This window comes from Vipera ursinii (genome assembly GCF_947247035.1).
Source record: "Vipera ursinii genome assembly, chromosome: 2".
Taxonomy (NCBI): Eukaryota; Metazoa; Chordata; class Lepidosauria; order Squamata; family Viperidae; genus Vipera; species Vipera ursinii.
Genome location: NC_139513.1, coordinates 284,059,889 through 284,084,984, shown reverse-complemented (window position 1 = coordinate 284,084,984; position 25,096 = coordinate 284,059,889). Strand labels below are relative to the sequence as shown.

Sequence of the window (25,096 nt, the reverse complement as noted above, 5' to 3'; positions counted from 1 at the left end):
GCAGGACGTGCGAGGCCGGTTTGAACCTCCTTCCGGAAGCCGACGGCCGGCCGAGAAGACGAAAGTGGCAGAGCCACCCGTAGCAATGTCCACACGACCTTCCTCCCAGCCAGCACGGGCTGCTCTGAGGTGTTTCAGATGTGACCAGCCAGGACACCGAGCAGTCGATTGTCCTCTGCCTCCTGCCCGGCCAGCCCCTGTTTCCCCAGCACGGGGGACCGGGACTCGGAGATCCACAGAGCGGACACGGGCCGCTCACCAACTGGGCGGAGATGTCTCCAGGCCAGCTGCTCCTGTTCGGGTGGAGACGCCGTTAGATACCCAGCCTCCTCCGTACGAGAGTGCAGAAGAACAGGATCTAGACGAAGATCCGATGGTAAGTGCTCCGGTTTGTCCCTTTGTATTCCCTGTGGTGTTGGTCAGTCCCCGCACCGGACAGAGGACGGCATATAAAGCCCTCGTAGACTCAGGTAGCACACGGTGCCTAATGAGCCAGGCGGTGGTGGCAAGGCTGGGGGTTACGGTGAAGCGATTAACTAGCCCACTACGCTTTCAGCAGGTGGACGGGTCTCTTTTGGGCGGGGCACCTGTCACTCACGTCACCGAACCGATCCGATTGGAGATGGGCGATCACTGGGAGACCTTACGGTTTATAGTGGTGCCTTCTATGACCGAGGCGGTTATTTTGGGGCTCACATGGTTGGATCGGTGGGGTCCTACGATCTGGTGGGAGGGGGGTAGCCGCCATCTCCGGTTGGGGTTGGGCCCACAACCCCCGCGAGAGCACGCATTTTTGGGGCCACTACGCACGGGGGAACGGGAGAGGGTCTGTGCGGGTGAGTTAGCGCAAGAGGCTCAAATACCCCGTGAATATTCCGACCTGTTGGACGTCTTCAATGAACGGGAGTGCGACACGCTACCACCTCATCGCTCCACGGACTGCGCCATTGAGCTGGAAAAGGGTGCTAGGTTACCAAAACCCCGGATGTACGCCATGTCCCCAAAAGAAATGCAGGAACTCCGGCGGTACATCGACAAGAACCTGGAGCGGGGATTCATCCAGCCTGCACGGTCCAGGATGGCGGCGCCCGTGCTGTTTCGTGAGAAAAAGGATGGTGGGCTTAGACTATGCGTGGACTATCGTGGTGTGAACGCGGTGTGCGTTGAGCACCTTTACCCGCTCCCACTAATGAAGGACCTGTTAGCCCATCTGGCTAAAGGACGGGTTTTTACCAAACTGGACCTCAGGGAGGCCTACTATCGTGTTCGAATCAAAGCAGGGGACGAATGGAAGACGGCATTCAACTGTCCTCTGGGTAGTTTCCAGTTTAGGGTGATGCCGTTTGGGCTACAGGGTGCTCCCGCCGTCTTCATGCAATTGATCAACCAGGTCTTGCATGAGTTCCTATATCGTGGGGTCTTGGTTTACCTGGATGATATCTTGATTTACACCGAGACGATGGAGGAGCATGTCGCCTTGGTCAGGCAGGTATTGAAGAAATTGCGGGACGCACGGCTCTTTGTGAAACTGTCCAAGTGTGAGTTCCATCGGCAGCGACTTGATTATTTGGGGTACAGAATCTCTGCAGGTGGGGTAGAAATGGACCCAAAAAAGGTGGAGGCCATCCAGCAGTGGCAGGCTCCGCGGACACGGCGGCAGGTACAAGCGTTTCTGGGCTTCGCGAACTTTTATCGCCAATTCATACCCAGTTTTGCGACCATAGCCCTGCCACTTACGGACCTTCTTCGCACACGACAACTAACTGTACGACCACGTCCTGGGTTACGGGTGGGGTGGACTGCAGAGTGCCAACGAGCTTTTGATACGTTAAAAGCTCTTTTTGCTAAAGAACCAATCTTACGACACCCAAACCCTGCCCTGCCTTTCGTGGTCCAAGCCGACGCAAGTGACGTTGCCCTCGGAGCCGTCCTTCTCCAACGGAACAACGACGGGGTGCTTCAACCATGCGCTTATGCGTCTAAAAAGCTGTCTCCTGCAGAACGTGCCTGGGCAATATGGGAGAAAGAGGCTTTTGCGGTACGCTGGGCATTGGAACTGTGGCGACATCATTTGGAGGGGGCTGTCCACCCGTTTGAGGTGTGGACGGACCATAAGAATCTGATGGCATTACAGACACCCCGACGGCTGTCCCCCAAGCATGTGCGGTGGGCACTGTACTTCCGTCGGTTCCGCTTCACATTGAAATATGTTCCGGGGGGGAAAAACTTCCTGGCAGACGCATTGTCACGTATGCCACAGTTTGAGGGGAAGAGGGAGGATGTTGTACAAGCGCTAGTGCCTACCAGAAGTCCAGATCAGGAGGGGGACACCGCTTTGGCAGCACAAGACGAGTTCTGTGAAGAGCTCCGGAAGGGCCTTCAGGGGGATACCTGGCTACAGGCCCACCCAGAACTCGTTGACATGCGTGATGGCTTGGCCTGGCATGGGACCCGACTTTACGTGCCAGCCCCTTTGAGGGGGCGTGTGCTGTATCGGTGCCACGACACCAAGCAAGCTGGACACTATGGGTTTCTGAAGACCCTGCATTTGGCACGTCGGCAATTTTGGTGGCCGCATATGGCAAAAACGGTGGAGGACTATGTACGGCAATGCCACATTTGTGCCACCACAAAACCTATGGTGGGAAAACCATTGGGTCTCCTACAGAGGGTGGCTGATCCTACTCGTCCATGGCAGGACATAGCCATGGACTTCATTGTTGAGTTACCCGACAGTAAGGGCCATAATGTTATTTGGACGGTGATAGACTTATTTTCAAAGCAGGCCCACTTTATTCCCTGTAAAGGGTTGCCCTCAGCACGTCGATTAGCTTGGCTCTTCGTAACCCACGTCTACCGTTTACATGGAGTGCCACGCCGTATCATTTCGGACAGAGGAGTTCAGTTTACGGCACGTTTCTGGAGGGAATTTGTTCAGTTCATCGGGTCGACTCAAGGACTCAGTACGGCGTACCACCCTAGCACCAATGGCGCAGCAGAACGGGCCAATGCTGCCGTTGAGCGGTATCTACGTTGCTACGTTTCGTACCAGCAAACCAACTGGGTGGATCTCTTAGCGTTTGCGGAAGTAGCGTATAACAATGCTGTACATAGCAGTACGGGGTTTTCCCCTTTCAAAGTGGTTATGGGTAATGATTTTGTCCCCATCCCCGAATGCAGCCTGGGGCACGAGGATCCCTGTCAGCCACGCGAATGGATGAGGCAGATTGAGGGGGTTTGGGGTGCAGTGAAAAAAGCGTTGGAGCAGGCTGCGATAACGAATAAGGAGCAGGCTGATAAGAAGCGAAAAGCGTTCGCAGTCCCAAAGGTGGGGGACCTGGTCTACTTGTCTACTAAGTATCTGCGTAGCCAGGTTCCCTGTAAAAAGCTAGGGCCCAAATACATCGGACCGTTCAGGGTGGTACAGGTAATTAACCCTGTAACAGTTCGACTACGACTGCCAAAGATCCTAGGCAAACTTCACCCAGTATTCCACAGTAGCCTTCTGAAACCTGCCACCTCAGGCGCAACAGCTGTGGGGGAGGGTGGGCCTGGGCCCACCCAGGGCGATCATTATGAAGTCCAGGAGATCCTTGACTCCAGAGCTCGTCGGGGGGGCGTCCAATACCTCATCAGGTGGAAGGGATATCCTGTGGAAGAGGCGACGTGGGTGGGGGAGGCAGATGTTCATGCTCCTCGGTTAGTGCGGGCGTTCCACCGGTTGCACCCTGGGAAGCCGAGGGGTGGACGGGGGGACACCGCGGACAAGGTGGACGTTTGCTTACCTCTTGTGTCTTCCCCTGCAGGAGGGGCCCTGGTAGGAGGGGCGGCATGTCGCGCCCCGTGGGCGCGACACTCACCAGCGCCGGTTGCTCCTCCTCCTGCACGGCCCGGGAGAGCGCCTGGCGGCCTGGAACGACGACGGCCTCCTCCTTCTGCCGCCCATCAGCTGCGACGGCGGCCGAGCCGGTTGAGGCCGCCCGACAGCTGCACGACGCCCGGGCCGGTGGAAGCCCTGAGACACTCACCAGCGCCGGTTGCTCCTCCTCCTGCACGGCCCGGGAGAGCGCCTGGCGGCCTGGAACGACGGCGGCCTCCTCCTTCTGCCGCCCAGTTGTACGACGTCCGGGCCGGGCCGATTGAAGCCCTGAGAGTGCGCACGCGCTACGTGCACCCCGGCCCCGCCCTGCCAGCTACGGTGGCCTCACAGGACCATGAGGCCAACCCAAAAGAACGCTCGGCCTTTGCGGCGATGGCGGGCGGGGCCTTCGGCAGCGGAGCCCGTCTGCGAGAAGAAAAGACTGGGGGCTTGCCTGTACTGCAAGGGGAGGCCGGGCGGCAGGGCAGCGGTGGGTCCGTGACAGGAGGGAAGGTGCCGGGTACAGGGACGGGGGTGGGGGTGGTGGTTAGCGGCAATGGGGAGAGCGTTCGCGGGGAGATTCACCTGGGAGGGAGTGGGTGCCGGGTGACAAAAGGAGGTGTTTGGGAGAAACGGGAATTAAGTAGGGAGCGGGCGGAAGTGGGTGCGGTTGGGTGGGGCGTGGGTGTATACATGAAATGTGTATTTAAAGGCGTTGGATGCGGGTAGCAGCCAATGCTGGCTTTGTTCCGTTTGAAGATCGTTTGCTTTGCTTATTAAACCACTTTGGAAACTCAGCTTACGTCTCGGTTGCTTGAATTTCCTGCTCTCCGGACGAGGTTTGAGACCCCCTTTGTCTTTTCTCCTCTCCTTTCCTCTCCTTCCCTCTCTTTTCCTCCCCTCTCTTCCCCTCTCTTTCTCTCCCTTCTCCACTCCTCTCCTCCCCTCCCCTCCCCTCCTCTCCAATAGGAATAACATATAAGGAAGAGGACGGTAAGTGAAACCCAAGAAACCTCCTGCCATCTCTCTCTCTCTCTTTTGTCCCACCATCTTCTACTCATCCTTTTTTTTCCTCATCAGCTTTCTGAGGCTGCACAGATTTGTGGGTAGCTACAGAAGTCCAGGAAAGAGGAGGGGAGAAAGCTATGCGCCCCCCCCACCTCTGTAGCCCAGCACCTGGCTCGCCATTCCCACAAAGACCAGATTGAACCCACTTCCGCTGAAATACTTCCAGGATGGCATCTGCTGCCCATGCCCGGCAGGGCATGTGCCCCTCTGATGAACTTTCCCACCCTGCCCTTTCCACCCAGGGCTTTGGCCCTGCCCTCCCTTGTGTTTTCTCACAATGACCAGCCAGCCCCCCTTCGCCCGCTCCCTATGAAGGCTGGGGCTGGTGTGTGTGTGTCCCGAGAAGGCCTCCCCTGAGTGCCCCTTGTTCAGAGAGAGACGTCCCCTTGTTTTGAAGAGGAGGAGGGAACATGGTTGAGGCAGGAGGGCATCATGGAGGAAGGTCAGTGTGCTGGACCAGTATGTAACCATCTGGCCAGAGCATATACTTAAGAAGAGTATTTAGCATTTACAGGGTTAATGTTGTATCCTTGGCAGAATTGTATGAAAGAACATGTAGCATTTACAGGGTTAAAAGCTATTTCCTTAAGAGATGGTTTCTGGGAAATGTAGTCTAGTTTTTAGTAAATGCTATAGCTTATCTAGAACAGTGGGAGGAGTTTCAAAGTTTATTGTTGGATATCCTGGCTACGTGCCATTGCATTATCTCTCTGCATGAATCCAAGCCACGAGGCTTCTTCGCTCCGTGCAAACATGGGGTGAATTTCCCTTTTTGTTTTACACTGCTAGAATGGACAGATATGCTCATGAACAGGTGAACCTAACAGCAAACGTTAAGTCTGCCTAGGATTCCTGATCAATAAATATTTGTTTAAAACTGTTCTGCAGAGTTTATGTGAAGTGACCAAAACATGCTGCAACCACCCAGCAGACGGGGGGGGGGGGGAATAAAAACCAAACACTCCCCACCCCACCCCCGCTGCCAATCCTCAACAGATGTGCTCACAACAATGAAAAACTCGGACAGGAGGAAGAGTGCCACCAGGTGGGCAGGCATGTGTCTTGCTCGGCTGTGGCTTGGGGGGGGGGCACTTTTTTCAGTGCCATTGTAACTTTGAACAGTCACTAAGTGAACTGTTGTAAGTTGAGGACTACCTGTATTTCATCACTTTTTTCCTTTTTTGGGGGGTCATCAAGTTTTTGACACCCTGCTAGGTGACTGGTGGTCCTCGGATGTTGCCATATCCTAAAAGTGGTACAATGGGTGAAAAGGTTGAAAAGCCCTGCTCTATATCCCTTTTCCAATAATTTATGTATCCAGGAATTTGGTCTTGTTGATTTAATAAAGATGTTTTTCATCGACCTTTGCCCAGGTCTCCACTATACTTCAAGACTGGCACCAGCTTCTCAACTTCCTTGTTGTCTTCTTGCTGTCATAGAAGTCTTTGGCAGAGAGCAAAATTTAATTTATTGAATTTTCAAACCAACCATCTCCCTCACAGACAAACTGGGCCGTGTTCAGATAAAATATCACAACATAAAAACAGTATATAAAATTTAAAAAGGCAAGGATGAATTCAACATCAACATGAAAATTCATTAAAAGCTGAGCTTGTAGCCCACAGCTGAAGCCTCCTACTGTATATGAGCCCCACAGAAGGCTACAGAACCATGTTTTATGTCTTTAGTGAAGGCCAGGAGAGTGGAGGGGGTGGACCTGTCTCATCTCCCAAGAAGCGAATCTCCCATGGGGGGCGGGATAACAGCAAAAAAGTCTTCCTTCCTGGACCCGCCCCCCCTGTTGGAGTTCTGTGATTGGTGGGGTCTGCAACGTATCTTCCCTGCCTCGCCAGGTGGGACCAGCTGATATAACAGACGGCTTCCTAGGTAACCTGACCCCACGGCATGGGGGGCTTTATAGGTCACAACCAACATCCTGAATTGGAAGCAAACTGGCACCCAATGCAGCTTGCATGGTAAAGCTGATATGTGAGCCATTCTTGGGGCACCCAGGATGGCCCCCACGGCCTCATTTTGCAGGAGCTGAAGCTTCTGGACACTTTTCAGGGGTAGCTCCCATGAAAAGCGCATTGCAATAATCCAAGATGTTTCTCCCCCCTCCCAGCTATGCAAACCAGGCAGATGGCTGGGGGCTGCGTAGATTTCTCTTTCCTTCGGGAACCCCTGGAGGAGGGGGCTGGCCAGGGGTTAAATTATTTCCCTCCCAGTTTGCAACTACTGGACATTTTGCTTTTGGTCACCTCAGCATATTTGAAAGGCATCAAGGGGTGGCGGGGTGGGACTGAGCTGGAGGCATCAAGAGCTGCATGGACAACATGGTCTCTATGAACTGCCCAGAACAATGAGGGTGAAGCCCCCTAAAAGGGCAAAAAGTCTTTCTTTGAAACGAGAATCGGGGCAGCGGGGACCAGGGGCCACGAGGCTTTGTGGTTTGTTTTGGGAAGGAAACCCAGACTGAAGGGGGGGGTTCAGTCAGGGGAGGAGCAGCTTGGAGTGTATATTGCACTCCAGACCATCTCAAGAGCTGGTTTGGGGTGGCTAGCTGGGAAAAGCTATACCAAAGATGTGGAGCTGTGGGGGGACAAGGCACCCCCTTCCTCCCTCTTCTGACCAGAGACCGTCTGGGGGAGAGCCAACTTGGGTAGCCAGACCTTCTCTGCACCCCCGGAAGGGGAAAGTGGAGGCCCTCTTTCCTTCTAAGTCACAGGTCTGCAACCTGCGGCTCCGGAGCCGCATGCGGCTCTTTCAGCCGTCTCCTGTGGCTCCCAGTCCTCTGCCATGTGCAGTCCAAAAAAAAAAAAAGTGGGACTAAAAAAGTTCAACCAATCAATTCAAATATACGGGGTAGGTGCATATCTCACCTTGGCTCTACTCTTCAGTCAAATCCTGTTCTGTGCATGTGCGTATGTACGCGCATGTGTACACATTTTTTGCGGCTCCCAGTTTTTCCTTTTGTGAGGGAACCGGTTCCGAGTGGCTCTTTCACTGTTTCAGGTTGCTGACCCCTGTTCTAAGTAAAGGCCAAGCCAACCGCTCTGGGTCCTGCTGGGAAGGGATGTCAAGGTTGAGTCTCCTGACGGGCCCCTCTTGGCGAAGAGTGGAAATGCTTCCTCTCTGGGCGGCTCCCCCTGCGCCCCTCCTTCCTGGGAGTTTAGGGAGGGTTTAATCTGGATAGGGTGTAGCCTCCGGCTGAAGTCTCAGTGCTGGACCACCAGATGGGGGGAGGATCGTGTGCCGCAGGAAGCGCAGGAAGGACCGGGGAGACTTGGGGTGGGGGCAGCAAGCTGGCAGTGAGCCAACAGCGAGGTAGTTGCCGAAAGGAAATAGCAAAAGTCATCCTGGAAGGGAGAGAAAAAAAAACCCCATGAGAAAGTGCCCAAAGGCAGGAGAAGAAGCAACGGATGGAAACTAACCAAGGAGAGAAGCAACCTAGAACTAAGGAGAAACTTCCTGACAGTGAGAACAATTAACCAGTGGAACAACCTGCCTCCAGAAGCTGTGAATGCTCCAACACTGGAAGTTTTTAAGAAGAGACTGGACAGCCATTTGTCTGAAATGGTATAGAGTCTCCTGCCTGAGTAGGGGGTTGGACTAGATGACCTCCAAGTTCCCTTCCAACTTTACTATTATGATTATGATTATGAAATGGTGGAGTCCTCAGCTTCCTGTGGCTGAAGTGGAAGGGAGGGCAGAGCTGGTGGGGGAGGCTGCTCCCCACCCAACAGCCTGGGGAAGGGAAGGGGAGGAGTGGGGGGGCTGGAGGGTCTCTTGCAGCTGCTGGAACCCTTCATCAACTGGAGAAGACAGTTCAGGCAATTCACTTTAATTAAGTGCAAGTGGTCCATACTGGGACCACACACACACACACACACACCACACACATCCCTCTGCAGAAATAATCCTTGACTTACAACCATTCATTTAATGACCATTCCAAGATAAAACTGTGCTGAAAAAGTGATTTACAAGCAGACCTCGCACTTACGACTATCACAGAATTCATGCAGTTGCTTGGCAACCGACATGGATTTACAACAGTTTCAGCATCCTGGAGTCACGTGACCCCCCCCACCCTTCTGCGACTTTCCCAGACCATCCTAGGTGGGATTCTTTTGTTTGGGAAAAATGGTGCAAGGGGGGGGGGAATACCATGGCATGGCATGGCATGGGCGGAGAGGAATCGCTTCTCTCCCTCCAAAGCCAGAATCAGACCCCACCTGTGAAGCTTCTGGGGTGGGTGGGGGGAATTAGGACAGAGCGAGGAAACCGTTCTTCACAGACAGAACTCAAGGAATTCACTGCTCCGAGATTTGGTGATGGCTAATATTTTTTTTAAATCCAGCCTGCATGGTTTCCCTTCCGCCAGAGGGGAGCCCTAGCCCTTTGCACAGCACCCAAACATCAGAGGAGCCGGCTGGGTCAGGGCTGGGCCCATCTTGGCACCCATGGAGGCTTCCAGCTACTAGCCAGGGGGAGAAACCAAATGTGCCAAGGCTGGGCTTAGCAGGGCTGCTCTGGCGTTTGCGTTGTCCTTCGGGGCTCAGAAAGAACATGCTAAAAGAGGGGCAGCCCTTCCTCCTCCTCATAGTGCAGAGGAGTCCCCCAGCAGCTCTGAGCCCCCCCTTTTGTAAAGATGCTGACCAGCTGTTTCCACTGTCAAGGTCTGCTGGCTGTGCAGACCTTGGGCTTCTCTAGCCTTCCAACTTGCCCTCCGATTGAGCTCTAAATGGGACCTTTGGCATCCTCCGGAGTCTTCTCCCGCAGGCTCCGTAATTGGGCTTCTGGGCTCTGCCTGGCAGGGGAGTTCTTGAGGGCAGATAGCCCCGTCTGGATGGGGCCTCTCCAGCTGAGCCACCCACCCCCAACTCAGTTTGAGAGGCGACTGGACTCACAACAAGCATTGGAAAATGAAGATGCTCGTGACTGAGCAGCTCCACACAGCCCCCCCCCACACACTCTGCTAAAGGGAGAAGAATGGGGGGAAAGCCGACCCTCATAAACAGAGCACGCCCAACTGAAGAAGGGGGTGGTGGTCTCACCTGTGGGCTCCACTGTGGTGGCAAGCTTCTCGCAAATATATTTTTTCCATCCCTCACAGGAACACAAATGGACAGCTCCCTCATGCAGGTAGGCACAGTCGTGTCTATATCTTATTTCTCTACACTTTGGACTCCTGGCAAATAGATGGGGAAGAAATGGAGGTAGTGACAGATTTTATTTTCCTGGGCTCCAAGATCACCGCAGACGGGGACTGCAGCCAAGAAATTAAAAGACGCTTGCTCCTGGGGAGGAAAGCCATGGCAAATCTAGACAGCACAATAAAAAGCAGACACATCACCCTGCCAACAAAAGTGCGTATAGTCAAGGCTATGGTCTTCCCAGTTGCAATGTATGGCTGTGAAAGTTGGACCATAAGAAAGGCTGAGCACCAAAGAATTGAGGCCTTTGAACTGTGGTGCAGGAGAAGACTCCTGCAAGTCCCTTGGACTGCAAGGCGATCAAACCGGTCAGTCCTAGAGGAGATCAACCCTGACTGCTCTTTAGAAGGCCAGATCCTGAAGCTAAAACTCAAATACTTTGGCCACCTAATGAGAAGGAAGGACTCACTGGAGAAGAGCCTAATGCTGGGAAAGGTTGAGGGCAAGAGAAGAAGGGGACGACAGAGAATGAGGTGGCTGGATGGAGTCACTGAAGCAGTAGGCGTGAGCTTAAATGGACTCCAGAAGATGGTAGAGGACAGGAAGGCCTGGAGGAACGTTGCCCATAGGGTCGCGATGGGTCGGACATGACTTTGCAGCTAACAACAACAACACTTTGAACTAGGAAAGCAAGGAGAGAAGCTGGCTCTGGGTCTCTGCTCTGCCCCTGCTCCTGCCTCTCCGCAACACCACCCCACCTGTGTCAGGGACCCCTGCCTCTCCCACAGCACCACCCCACTCATGCCAGGCTGCAGAGGGAGGTGGGCAAGGCCAGCCAGAGGCAGTGGTTAGCCAGGAGGCCCCTTGGCCGGGTTGCATCCTGCCCCAAAAGAAGGAGGGGCCTTAAGGGAGGATTCCCTTCCTTTCAGATGCTCTGCCTATTTTGCCAGTGGATTCCACTGACCTATTACTCAAGGGAATCTGAAGAATGACTTGGCAGTTCTTTTATTTATTTCATAAGCAAAGCAAAGTGCCCCCACTCCCACCCCCAGCCATGACTCCACCACATGCAGGCTGGATAGGTGGGGTGAATGTTTTAGTGAGTGCAAAAAGCAGAGCCTCCAATAAGTCTATTTATGTCCGGTGTTCTATACGAAAAGATTCACTCCATACTTCTGTCAGCTAACAACCCCACATCCAGCCGCCAAACCTCAGAAAGCTCAAAGGCGGTTCGGTTCCCCTTTTCCAGAGAGTTGCAGGGTGTCTTTTAGTCCCACGTCTTCCCGTCAGGGGCCCAGGAAGAAGGGGAGGGAAGGGGAGGGCTGGCTCTGCCACCATCAGTCCAACCTTGCCCTTCTCAGCTTCAAAAGAGAAGCCCCCCCATCCCGCTCACTGCTGGGGCCAAGCCTCCCAGCCCTCCCCTCTCCCCTTTGGGTCAGCCCCTTAGGCAAAGCATGGAGCAAGAGGGGCCCGTGGGAAGCCGAAGCCTCTAACTGACCCCAATGGGGATGAACAATGGGGCATCCCTGGAATGGCCTCCATCCCACTGGGGTGGCATTTCAACCCTGTGGAAATCTGGAGTGGTGAGAAAAGGCAACTTGGTCCAAGCACAGATTCTCCCAGGGGCTGGTTATGCAGTCACAACTCACCTGTCTGAAATCCCAGAGGCAGGGGATTGATCAACCCAGAAGAAAGAACTCCTTGATTTTTTTAGGCCAATCCAGTAATCATTTGATTGTTCAAGGCTCTAAAACAAAACAAAAAAGAAGATGCTGAGTGAAGAGATATCAAATCAATCAATCAACATCAAAATGCAAAAGCGGGAGGTCCCTGAGCATCCTAGGAGAGAACACACACACACACACACACACACACATACACACGGTCCCAGGGGAGCTTTTGCAACCTTGATGGAGCCACAGTGGGCCGATGGGGAGCCCCCACTAGTGACTTGGAAGGCATGGAAACCACACGCTGTCTGCAGGGGAAGAGTTGCCTCTGGTTTGAGGGGGGGTTCTTTGTGGGGCTGGGGGTGCATAAGCAGGACCTCTTGGAGAGGTGCTGAGAGAAGCCATGAAAGAAAGGCTGATTACATCAACACCAATTTCCTACCAGGTATTTGATTTAAATGTCCACTTAATTACATTGTTAAGAATGGAAACCAATGAGCAGGATTCTCATGCCCACCAGTCAGATGTCTCCCCCCCACCCACACACATACATAATTAGACACAGAAAGACCTACGGAGAGACCACTGCCAACAGGCTTCTAGAGGGAGAGGGAAGCCAGGGGCATGGAGGAATGAGATGTCAGGGCCTGTTGTGATTAAGTGTCAGCCTGTGCTCCCAGCAGCTGAGTCCGATGAATCTGAGGAGGAGGAGGAGGGGTTTGGAGAGCCTTTGGTGTCAGACGGAGGCTCTGATGCACTGCAGGACTCTCAGCCTGGCCCCTCCAGTCATGTTCTTCATGAGGCTCAGCTGTGTGAGGAGGAGGTGTTGGACTCAGAAGAGTCACAGCTGAATCTGTGCAGAGACACTAGAAGCAAAAGGCAATCCAGCAGAGCAGAGCAGAGAAAATCAATGAGGCAACTCAGTGAGAGGAGGAGAAGGCAGTGAGAAGCCACGCCTTGGGACTGATAATAAAAGGGGAAGGTGTGGGCAGGGCTGGTTGCTGAAGGCAACCATTTGGAGACATTCTAAGGAAATCCTGGTCTGTTCTTGCTACTTCTGTTTAACTCTTCTTTGTTGACTCTTGTTTGATATTTTGATTCATTTATTGAAGGAAATGTTCTGTTGCTTTTTTGTTTGAACTGTAAATAAATTTGGGTTTGGTTTTTCCAGCCTATTGATTGTAAAAAGGAAAAAGGGGTTGTCCCTGACACACAAACAGGGCCGTTCGTAGGCTGGAACAGAACAGGGCCCCTCAAAAAGCTCTTTTCCAAGCAATGATGGTGCTGACTGGAGACTTGCAGCTGAGAAAGACCAGAGCAGACCCATTGGTTGTGCTGCTTGTGCGAAGACCACTCAGAGCTACAACTGGGCTGGAATGTAGCCATGTGGGCAATGATGGACAGGCCACGGTGGGCAGCCTCTGGCTCCTTAGGGGAGCACCTGTCTTCAATTACCTCTGCCCAGGCGGTGCAATTGGGCTGAGTGGAGCCCTTGTGGTCCCTTCGGTGAAGCACTACCGTCTCTTGGGACCGTGGGGGGTGGGGTGGGGTTTTAGTGGGGCTTTGTTAAATTTAATTCCTTTTAATATTTGTATTCATTGTTTTTATTGTTGTTTTTATTGTTGTTAGCTGCCCTGAGTCCTTCGGGAGATAGGGTGGCATATAAGTCCCATAATTAAATTAAATTAAATCTATCTATCTATCTATCTGTCTGTCTGTCTGTCTGTCCCTAATCTATCATTATCTCTAATCTATCTAATTTACCTATCATCTATCTAATCTATCATCTATCTGTCTCAATCTGTCTTTCTGTCTGTTTATCTATCTATCTATCTATCTATCTATCTATCTATCTATCTATCTATCTATCTAATCATCTCTTTAATCTATGTAATCTCTCTCTCTCTCTCTACCTACCATCTATATCTAATCTACCTATCATTTATCTATCTAATCTATCTATCTATCTATCTATCTATCTATCTATCTATCTATCTATCTAATCTAATCTAATTAATCTATCTATCTATCTATCTATCTATCTATCTATCTATCTATCTATCTATCTCTAATCTAATCTATCATCTACTGTCTGTCTGTCTGTCTGCCTGTCTCTCTCTCTCTAACCTAACCTATCCTCTCTAATCTATCTAATCTACCTATCATCTATCTAATCTATCATCTATCTATCTCTATCTATCTGTCTGTCTATCTATCTAATCATCTATCTCTAATCTATCTAATCTAATCTAATCTAATCTAATCTAATCTAATTATCTATCTATCTATCTATCTATCTATCTATCTATCTATCTATCTAATCTAATTAATCTAATCTATCTATCTATCTATCTATCTCTAATCTAATCTATCATCTACTGTGTCTGTCTGTCTGCCTCTGTCTCTCTCTCTAACCTAATCTATCCTCTCTAATCTATCTAATCTACCTATCATCTATCTAATCTATCATCTATCTATCTCTATCTATCTGTCTGTCTATCTATCTAATCATCTATCTCTAATCTATCTAATCTAATCTATCTATCTATCTATCTATCTATCTATCTATCTATCTATCATCTATCTATCTATCTATCTATCATCTATCATCTATCTATCTCCCATCTATCTATCTATATCTATATCTATATCTAATCTAATCTAATCTAATCTAATCTAATCTAATCTATCATCTATCTATCTATCTATCTATCTATCTATCTATCTATCTATCTATCTATCTATCTCTAATCTAATCTATCATCTACTGTCTGTCTGCCTGTGTTTCTCTCTCTAACCTAATCTATCCTCTCTAATCTACCTATCATCTATCTAATCTATCATCTATCTATCTCTATCTATCTGTCTTTCTGTCTACCTATCTAATCATCTATCTCTAAACTATCTAATCTAATCTAATCTCTCATCTATCTATCTATCTTCTATCTATCTATCTATCTATCTATCTATCATCTATCTATCATCTATCTATCTGTCTCTCTCTCTAATTAATCTATCATTATCTCTAATCTATGTAATTTACCTATCATCTATCTAATCTATCATCTATCTGTCTCAAACTCTCTTTCTGTCTGTTTATTTTATCTATCTATCTATCTATCTATCTATCTATCTATCTATCTATCTATCTATCTATCTAATCTAATTTATCACCTACTGTCTGTCTGTGTCTCTCTCTATAATCTAATCTATCATCTCTCTCTAATTTATCTAATCTACCTATCATCTATCTAATCTATCATCTATCTATATGTCTTTCTATCTATCTATCTAATCATCTATCTCTAATCTATTTAATCTAATCTATCTATCTATCTATCTATCTATCTATCTATCTATCTATCTATCTATCTATCTATCTATCTATCTATCTATCATCTAATCACCTATCATCTCTGCCTTCTATCTATTGAAGGAAGGATCAGGGTGTGGTTTGGTCAGATCCCCTGATGTCCCTTTTGGCTTGGACCCACTGGCTTGCCTTTAGCCTTGATCCTGCCCAGGAAGCCTTTGCTACTCACCCCAGGGGACCAGATGTCTCCAGCATCCCAGGGCTCCTTCAGAATAAGCAGCTGAGAGGAAGCGTCATTGCAGGCCCGTTTGCTGTTCTCCCAAGTCCCCTCTCTATCAGAAATCCGCAGACACTTCCACCTAAAGAGCTTCCATCCCTTGGGACAGCAGCCTGGGGAAGAGACCAGAGGTCAAGAGTCTTCAAAGAAAAAATAAAAAACTGATCGCCCCAACCACATGCAGCCTCACCCCCTTTGCAACACTGCTGCCCCCACCGGAGAACTTCCTTCCCCTATGAAAGATTTGCCTACCACTTCATGCAGAAGGCCCGCAGCCTCCCCCCAGCTGCTGCTGGGTTTTCCCCAGAGGGGCTGCACAAAAGCCCAGCTGTGGCTCGGAGGGAGGGGCTCCCTCAGCAGCCTTCCTGTGGTTTCCTACTCACACGCAAACCTGAAGGGCTCCCACAGTAGCCAGAAACGGGCTGCAGAGACTCCCCTGGACACCCCCCAGACTCAGAAGGGGAGCTTGGACCAGGAACGTACCAATCTGCCTGCAGGAGGTGGCCCGGCTGAGATCGGCCTTCAGGCTCTCCCTCTCGCTCCGCGAGACAGCCAGGCTGTGGTTGACTTGGCCCAGCAGGCGCTCCTGGTGCTGCTGCTGCCGCCGGGTCTGGTTCTCGGCCACCCGGCTCTGCCAAAGGGCCACCCGGGTGGAGTTGAGCTCCTTCTCGGTCAGGTGCAGCAGGTGCCGGCTCTCCTCCAGGCCGGCTTGCAGGATGTGGCGCTCGGCCGTGTGGTCTCGGGAGGCTTGCTGGAGCTGCCGGGAGGCCTGCAAGTCTAGAAAGAGAGGGGGCAGTCGGGGAAGCAGAGCATGGGGTGGGGGGCACGGAGGGAGGGGACCAATCACTGGGCAGGTGGGGAGCCCACTCTGAGCTCAGGAAATGGCAGTGCAAGGCGTGGGAGAAAGCAATCTCTGCCACCCTTTCCCCCAAGCAAGCTGCAGGTGGAGGGTCAAGCCTGAGGTCTCCGCGACTCACATTGCACCCCAAGACTGACGCTGATGATGGAGAGAAGAAAGAGGCCAATGCCCAGAACTCCCAAGGCTACACCCCTGGTTCGTGAGCTCCACCCTGATGGAGAAACACACCACTCCGGACATCCTGGGAAAGGAAGAATTGGGGTAGGGTGGGGCTCAAAGGGGAGCTGGTGGTTGCAGAGTTCTATCGCCTGCAGCTTCCTGCTCTGGTGGGGGACACAGCAGAATTTTGTGGGACCTGGAAGGACACCTCCCCCCCATCCAGATAGACAGAAACTCTGGAGAGTCTCAGGGCGGGGGAATTTGGGCCAGCATCCTGAGCATGTGTTGGTGGCAAACTGCACTTCCCTCCAACCGTGCGGGATGCCTTAGGTGGCCTTGCAGCTGAATTGGTTTTTCCCCCCCTCAAAATGACAAAACTGCCTTGCGTTAGGGTGATGGCCTCTTTCATGCTCACCTGCGCAGCCCTGACGCCCCTGGACAAGGGCACTCTGTGTCCTGGTAGCAAACTGCTGCTTCTGGGGTTTGAGTCCCTGGGCCGCTGCAGGCACCCCTGCCTTGAGGGGGGTCTCTTGAGGAAGACTCTGGTCTGTGGAGAAGAGCAGGACGGGCTTGGAGGGAGCCAGACTGGGAGCGAAAGGTGCAAAAACCAGGTGACTGGGGTGCTGTGCTGTTCTCCCTTTGAAGCCTCCCCCCCCCAGTTAGGGGCTGGGCGGCAGGGAAGCCCCGGGTTAAGGATGGCCTGGGTGAAGAAGGCATCCCTTGCTCTGCCCAGCTCTCCTGGGGAGGGGGAGAAAAGACCCCTCTCTGCTCAGGTTTGCCATGCTGTGCCGTGCCCCCCCCCCCATGAGATGACTCTCAATTACTCAAAGGAAACCCCCTCAATGGTGCTGAGCACCGAGCCCAGCCCCAGAACTGAGGGGCTGTACGCTTCGGGCAGCCAAGGGCTTCCTGAGCACTCACCTTTGCCCCCCTGGGCGGCTCTGGGTGGCAAATCCCCCTGTGCCCGGGGTCCCTGGAGGTTCTCATAGGTGAACTCCCCCTCGTCCGGCTCTGGAAAACAAGTGGAGGTCAGGGGGCAGGAAGCACGAGGGGGGGGGGGAAGCCCCAAGAGGGCTGGCCTGGCTGGCCCCTACCTTCCCCAGGACTTTTCTCCGGAGGACCTCCTGCAAACTGCAGATCTGCGTATGTCACAATCTCAAACATCCGTGGTCACTCTGCCTCTGTGTGTGTGCACGCATGTGGGTCTGTGTGTGTTCCCCTTGGAGTGGCAGAGAGAAAGGAAGTGCAGCTGACTGGCTGAGGGGGCTGGCCAGAAGGGAGGCTTGGAAAGCAGAAGTCGAGGGCTGTGGGAGAGCCAGCCCAGCATGGGGGTTCCCCAAAAGGAAACTGAGAAGGGCGGAAGCCGCTGCTGCTGACATTGAGACACCAGAAGTGTGAAGCACAACCCTGGGGAGAAGAAAGTGTTATGCAAGTGCCCCCCCCCCGGGTTCACTTCTGGACATTCGCTCACACGCTCAAAGCCCTGGAGCACAGCCAGACTCAGATCATTTTCAAGCAAACACAGAGGCACAAGCCCTTCTTTAGAGTACCCAGAGACCAAGCCAATTTAAAATAACAGCAAAACTTTATATACGTTTCTGTCACTCTCTCTCTCCCTCTCCCTCCCTCCCTCTCTCCTTCCCTCTCTCTCCCGCTCCCTCTCTCTCCCACTCCGTCTCCCTCCCTCCCTCTCGCCCTCCCTCCTTCCCTCTCCCTCCCTCCCTCTCCCTCTCTCTCTCTCCCACTCCTTCTCCCTCCCTCCCTCTCTCCCTCCTTCCCTCTCCCTCCCTGTCTCTCACTCACTCTCACTCACTCTCTTTCTTACACACACACACACACACACACACACACACACACACACACACACACACTTACCCATATCTTTCTAAACTAGGTTGCAGGCACACAGAAGCTGTCGCGTTTGGATCCAAAGATGACTCAAAGAGTGGGAAGGGGGCTGCAGGACCCCCTTTGTCTCCCCAAATGCTTGTTTTGTTCATTGACAAGTTGATTGACGTATGGTAGCTTTGGATGGGATTTGGGGAGGGGCCCCATGTGCTCAGGCCCAACCTCTTTTGTCAGCTTCAGGTGACATTTGCTTCTTTCGTTTCCTTAAGGGCTCCTTCTTCTGTACCTCCTGGAGGGACCTTTCAGAGGAGACACCCCCCCCCTCCACCCCTACACACACACACACACACACACACACACCCCGGCTTTTGCCCACCCTGATTATGTGCCTGCTTCATCTTTAGGCAGGGCCAAAAAAGCCAACACAGTGCTAGGCTGCATTAACAGAGGGATAGAATCAAGATCACGTGAAGTGCTAATACCACTTTACAATGCCTTGGTAAGGCCACACCTGGAATACTGCATCCAGTTTTGGTCACCACGATGTAAAAAAGATGTCGAGACTCTAGAAAGGGTACAGAGAAGAGCAACAAAGATGATTGGGGGACTGGAGGCTAAAACATATAGGGAACGGTTGCTGGAATTGGGTATGTGTAGTTTAATGAAGAGAAGGACGAGGGGCGACATGATAGCAGTGTTCCAATATCTCAGGGGCTGCCACAAAGAAGAGGGAGTCAAGCTATTCTCCAAAGCCCCTGAAGGCAGGACAAGAAGCAACGGATGGAAATTAATCAAAGAGAGATGCAACCTAGAACTAAGGAGAAACTTCCTGACACTGAGAACAATTAACCAATGGAACAACCTGCCACCAGAGGTGGTGAATGCTCCAACACTGGAGATTTTTAAGAAGAGACTGGCCAGCCATTTGTCTGAAATGGTATAGGGTTTCCTGCCTGAGCAGGGGGTTGGACTAGATGACCTCCAAGGTCCCTTCCAACATTATTATTATTATTATTATTATTATTATTATTATTATTATTATTATTATTATTATTATTATTATTATTATTATTTTATTATTATTTTATTATTATTATTATTATACTTCAGCCTTGCCTCAAAAGAGCCTGCTCAACACATGCCTGTTTTAGAGCAAGGAGGAGCCCCAAACCATAGGAAACCAGGGTCTCCAGGTGAGGAATTCCCAGGGCCAGTTTGGGGGAGCTGAGCAGATCCTTATCCCTGGGATTATTTCCCCTGTTGGGCTGATTGGGGGGAGGGCAGCAGTACTGGGGAAGCCCCTACTGAAGGAGATGGAAGGCTGACATAAGGGGTGGGGTCCCTGACTGAGGGTGGAACCTCTCACCCAATTACTATTTTGCACCCCTTGTTCAGCTCCCCTGTGAGTGCTGAGGAGGCTGCTACTCCTCCTTAGAGGGGCTTGCAGGCGTTTGGGGGTGGGTGGGCGTTGTCTGGGGCCAGGAGGGTCAATCTGGTCTGAGGGATTAGGCAACCAGAGGAGCTGGGCTGATCCTGGTCACCCACCTCTCAGAGAGAGGGAGGGAGGAAAATCGGCAGCTTCCACTTTCTTTCCTGTGGATCTGGGTCCCAATCCGATCCAGGTTTCTGAAATAAGGTGCCAGGCCTGCTGCTGTGGAAAGGAGGTGATCCATTTATTCATGAAAGGAACAGGTTCGCTTCGGGGGGGGGGCGGTTCTATAGAGAAAATGGGGAACTGAGAGGTTTTCTTTTTTTAGGGGAACTAGTCCTTCGTGCCAACTTGGGGGTGGTGAGGGTGTATGTAAATGTTGATTTTATTATGTGAGACTCCAAAGGTCAATCTTAATTGTCCTTCCTTGTGTCTTGCCTTTGCTGTGTATAGATGGTGTCTTGGCAGCCTATTTGTGGGTTTGGAGGTGTGTGAATGAACAGGTATTTTTTCTGGCTAATTAGAACATAAAATAATAGAGTTGGAAGGGACCTTGGAGGTCTTCTAGTCCAACCCCCTGCTTAAGCAGGAGAGCTTAGACCATTGCAGACAAGTGGCTGTCCAGTCTCTTCTTGAAAGCCTCCAGTGAAGGCAAGCTGTTCCATTGGTTGATTGCTCTCATCCTTAGGAAATTTCTCCTTAGTTCTAGGTTGCTTCTCTCCCTGATTAGTTTCCATCCATTGTTTCTCATCTTGCCTTTTGGTTGTTTGGAAAATAGTTTGACCCCTCATCTTCAAATATTGGAAGGCTGCTATCATGTCACCCCTGGTTTTTCTTTTCATTAGAGTTGTTGTTAGCTGCAAAGTCGTGTCTGACCCATCGCGACCCCATGGACAATGTTCCTCCAGGCCTTCCCGTCCTCTACCATCGTCTGGAGTCCATTTAAGCTCACGCCTACTGCTTCAGTGACTCCATACAGCCACCTCATTCTCTGTCGTCCCCTTCTTCTCTTGCCCTCAACCTTTCCCAGCATTAGGCTCTTCTCCAGTGAGTCCTTCCTTCTCATTAGGTGGCCAAAGTATTTGAGTTTCAACTTCAGGATCTGGCCTTCTAAAGAGCCGTCAGGGTTGATCTCCTCTAGGACTGACCGGTTTGATCGCCTTACAGTCCAAGGGACTTGCAGGAATCTTCTCCAGCACCATAGTTCAAAGGCCTCAATTAGAGTAGACTCAGTAGACTTCATTAGAGGAGACTCAGCCAATTCCTGTAACCATTCTTCATGTTTTAGCCTCCAGCCCCCTAATCATCTTTGCTCTTCTCTGCATCTTTCCAGATGTCTCAACCTCTTTTTTTATATCATGGTATCCAAAACTGGATGCAGTATCCCAGGTGTGGTCTTACTAAGTCTTAGTAAAGAGGTAGCAGAATGTGATCTTAATTCCATCCCTCTGTTAATGCAACCTAGGATTGCATTAGCTTTTTTGGCAGCTGCAGCACACGGCTGGCTCACATTTAAATGATTGTCAGCTGCCACCTTAAGTTTGCTAGTGCTTCGCTGTTTTGTGGTGACATTTGGCCATGAACTATGGGGAGAGGCAATGAAGGGAGGGGGTGCTTAGGGGGAAAAAAAGTAGAAAACCTGCTGCCTTGGCAAATGCTTCAAGGTCACACAACTGGAAGAAGGAGGGAGACACATAACAACTTGTGCTCAGACTGATTGTTATGAAAACATCTTTCACAAACTGCTTTGGTCAAAATGGGGCATGCAGCAAGAGGCAGATGGGGGAGGGAAGTATTTTGGCCCACGAATCTCAGTTCCGGCTATGCATGACTGCAATACATTTGTCTTCTAATAAAACTATACCTTTCTCAAGAATTGGAGCTGACAAGGATGAGCAGAGCAACTCTTGAGCGAAAGAGAGCTTGCACAGAAAAAGAGAATACTGAGAGTAGTTAAGTTTACACAGCAACCACACAGATACACTGAGGTGTGTACAAAATTTTACTTGTGGGATAAGACAATAGCACAGTCCAGGAAAAAACAGTCCAGGTCATACACGAGTAATGAAATGATAGCAGATAACAACAGTCCAAGGATTATCCGATACAGAGTCTTCTTACCAGTCTGTAAGTCAAACACAGTTCTACAGGTTTAGCAAAACAGTAGCAAACCCACAAACCATGATAAACAGCAAGTAGCAGCAAGGGAGAGTGAACGTAACAGAGAGAGAGAAGCTATGTCTCTAGCTCCCTCTTATGGCCGTAGGAAACAGCGCTGGCCAATCATTAGAAGGTATGATGCAATACATAACATAGTTAAAGTGATACATTACAGTTCTATAACAATGATACAATCGTAGTTCATATATATTGCCAACCCAACCAGTTAGGCCACAGACATATACCTAACATTCTCCCCTTTGGGTAGGACAATATATTGGTTTTTAAAACCTTAGGCCATAATTTTCACAACAAGCTTTGTGCTTAACTGCACCCTGGGCTTTAATAAAATGATCTGCAATGTTATCGTCGGTTGCACAGTATTCCAACCGTATTAGTTTATCTTTTATACACTGTCTGACGTTTAAGTATCGTAGGTCAGTATGCTTAGACCATGTTCTGATGGCTGCGTTCGTTGCCATCTTAATTGCAGATTGATTGCGGGTGAGATTCAAGGTGTTGGTAATGACTTACAAAGCCCTACATGGCATGGGTCTGGATTACCTACGGCAACACCTGCGGCCGGCGTCAACCTCCCTCCGTCCAGTGCGCTCCCACAGAGAGGGCCTCCTCAGGGTGCCTCCGATCAAAGAATGTCGACTGGTTGCCCCCAGGGGGAGAGCGATCTCTGTGGGCGCGCCAGACCTGTGGAACTGCTTGCCGGTTGAGCTCCGGATGGCCCCCGACCTTCGCTCCTTCCGGCGGGATCTAAAAACTTATTTATTTGAGCAATCTGGCCTGGTTTGATTGGTTTGGGGTTGGGGTTTAAACATGGTTTTTAATTATTGTATATATCGGGCATAACATTTAATTGTTTTTTAACTTTTGTATTTTGTCTTTTAATACTTATTGCCCTGTACACCGCCCTGAGTCCTTCGGGAGAAGGGCGGTATAAAAATTTAATAAATATAAATATAAATATAAATGAGAAATGGATTTTCTACAGTTAGTCCCATATCCATTAATACTTGTTTATAACATAGTAGTTCGGTACACAAAACAGACAAACAGGAAAATTCAGCTTCCATTGTGGACAGACTGATATGTTTTTGCCTAATGGATTTCCATCCTATTAGCGAATTACCTAACATTATCACCAAACCTGATGTAGATTTCCGAGTAGTTACATCAGTAGCAAAACTCATATCCGCATAAGCAGTTAAAACCAGATCACAATTAGGTTCTAAATATAACGAGTAATGTATTGTTTGTTTTAGATATCTTAATACCCGCTTCGCTGCCTGCCAGTGCCTAACAGTAGGTTCGGCATTATATCTAGCTAATTGGTTAACGCTATACGAAATATCTGGCCTAGACCAATTACCTAGATATGAAAGACTACCAATCAAAGACTGATACACTGTTTTGTCAAATGCAGGATTTTTTATATTAGCATGTTTAAAATCCTGTGCCATTGGAGTCTTTGCAGGCTTATAGAGTTCCATGTTGTATCGCTTCAGCAGTTGGCTTATCTTTCCAGCTTGCGATATCTTGTAACCTTTATCGGTCTTCACAATATCCAGACCTGAATAGTGATTGATTTGACCTAGATTTCTAATCCTGAACTTCTTTTGCAGTTGAGAAACGATGTTAGTTGCATCCTGTTCAGTCTTAGTAATAATTGCTATGTCGTCAGTAAATAGCAACAACAAAGAAATTACATCATTATCTTCCTTCTTAAACAAACATGGATCTGTGATGCTGGCAACAAAGCCCATTGCAGCTAACTCGTTTACAATACACTTGTTCCATTCATATCCTGATTGTTTCAAGCCATAAAGACACTTCTTTAGTTTCCAACAATCAGTTTTCCGGTCTGTTTTTACACCTAGTGGTTTTGTTATATAGATAGTGTGTTGTAAAGGCGCATGCAGATATGCTGTTTCTACATCTACATGGTTTATTTTGTACCGATTCTTAGCTGCCCAAACTAATGCTGCTCTCAACGTAATAGCCCTCAGACTAGGTGCAAACACTTCATCATAGTCCTTGTCTGACTGAGCAAATCCTTGAGCAACTAAACGTGCCTTATGGGTAACAGTCCCTGATGCAGTTCCAAAAAAATCAGCTCCTTTTCATGTAGCTCTTGCAGAGTTTTCTTCATTAAGGTTAAATCAGCTAACATATCTCCACCTTTCAGAAGACGAGCTCTAAACAATCTACGTGTAAGGTGTATATGTGCACCCACACTATCACGAACATAGATACAGTACGTCTTAAAGTGTCCCCACACCTAGCAGTAGACTCCTCACCACGAATATGGACAAGCTGCTGGTCATTCAGTGTTAGTCCAATTATGCAAAGAGCTCTTTTGTTATCCCGGGTAAATTGTGCTACCTTCTTTGCGTCTTCATCATCTGCTGGATCCCAAGCAGGCACATCCGGCGGATCATGAACTACAGCCCATAGCCCTTCCTTTCGCAGAAGTAAGCAACATTTCGTAGAGCAGGAAACATAGTTTGTTCCGTCTAACCGGGTAATCATGGAGATACTGGTTGACTGTTCATGTGCCATTTTCAGTTGAACAGATAACACAAACCCAGCTATCTGAATATGGTACTGTGTACACTAACTCTCAATATGTCAAATATGTTAAAAAGAGCCTTGGTGGAGCAGTGGGCTAATGCCTCCTTAAGTAACACCAGCTGCCTGCAATTAGTGCAGGTTCGCATCCCACCAGGCTCAAGGTTGACTCAGCCTTCCATCCTTCCGAGGTAGGTAAAATGAGGACCCAGATTGTTGGGGGCAATTAAGCTGACTTTGTAATAATGCCGCTTGGGGTGTGTGTGAAAGCCCTAATAAGCAGGCATATACATAGAATGAAGGCTACTGCTAAGCTTGTAAGCTGCCCTGAGTCTTTGGAGAAGGGTGCGATATAAATGGAATTAAAATAAAATAAAATAAAATAAAATAAATGTCCTGAGCCCATAACCAATGACAAGGATGAGCAACCTTATTTTTTTGTAGGTGTTTGCAGATCTGTTGCCTGATTATTTTTCCCAAGATCTCCCCAGGTTTTCATGCCAGGATGATTGGGCTGTAATTTCCTGGCTCTCTCCCCCCCCCTTTTTTTTTTGAAGATGGGGACAAGATCAGCCCTTTTCCTGTCCTCAGGTAGTTCCTTGGTGTTCCAAGAACTTTGAACTATTATGTTTCAATGGTTCTGAGATTACATCTGCCAGCTGCTTCAGAACTCTGGAATGTGGTCTGTCAGGATCCAGTGATCTGAATCTGT

The 25,096-nt window shown here is 49.8% G+C and overlaps 1 protein-coding gene across 5 annotated transcripts; it reads right to left on the bottom strand.

Annotated features, from left to right (window-relative positions):
- Positions 1-6,469: 6,469 nt before the first annotated feature.
- LOC310636073 (C-type lectin domain family 12 member B-like) lies at positions 6,470-17,589 on the bottom strand. 5 transcript variants are annotated; one of them, XM_083355557.1, is made up of 9 exons: positions 17,459-17,589; positions 17,286-17,375; positions 16,780-16,911; positions 16,324-16,446; positions 15,830-16,123; positions 15,299-15,459; positions 11,736-11,833; positions 9,988-10,121; positions 6,470-8,286 (listed from the first exon to the last, which is right to left on the bottom strand). In XM_083355557.1, the coding sequence occupies exons 1-9, from the start codon at positions 17,526-17,528 to the stop codon at positions 8,282-8,284; spliced, it is 1,107 nt and encodes a 368-aa protein (XP_083211683.1). In that variant the 5' UTR covers positions 17,529-17,589; the 3' UTR covers positions 6,470-8,281. The 5 variants fall into 5 exon arrangements, 4 of the variants coding, with proteins under 4 accessions (XP_083211683.1, XP_083211685.1, XP_083211686.1 ...); XM_083355559.1 differs by having other exon boundaries at positions 16,780-16,906; XR_014491600.1 differs by lacking the exon at positions 6,470-8,286 and adding an exon at positions 12,332-12,622 and having other exon boundaries at positions 10,088-10,121.
- Between the last annotated feature and the right edge of the window lie 7,507 nt (positions 17,590-25,096).

Bases quoted from the DNA above. Each gene is read 5' to 3' on its own strand.
- LOC310636073 (XM_083355557.1), bottom strand. From the start codon at position 17,528: ATGTTTGAGATTGTGACATACGCAGATCTGCAGTTTGCAGGAGGTCCT. The intron at 17,376-17,458 runs GTAGGGGCCAGC...CTTGTTTTCCAG, and splicing joins GGAGAAAAGTCCTGGGGAAG to AGCCGGACGAGGGGGAGTTC. The intron at 15,460-15,829 runs GTACGTTCCTGG...TCTCTTCCCCAG, and splicing joins CACCTCCTGCAGGCAGATTG to GCTGCTGTCCCAAGGGATGG.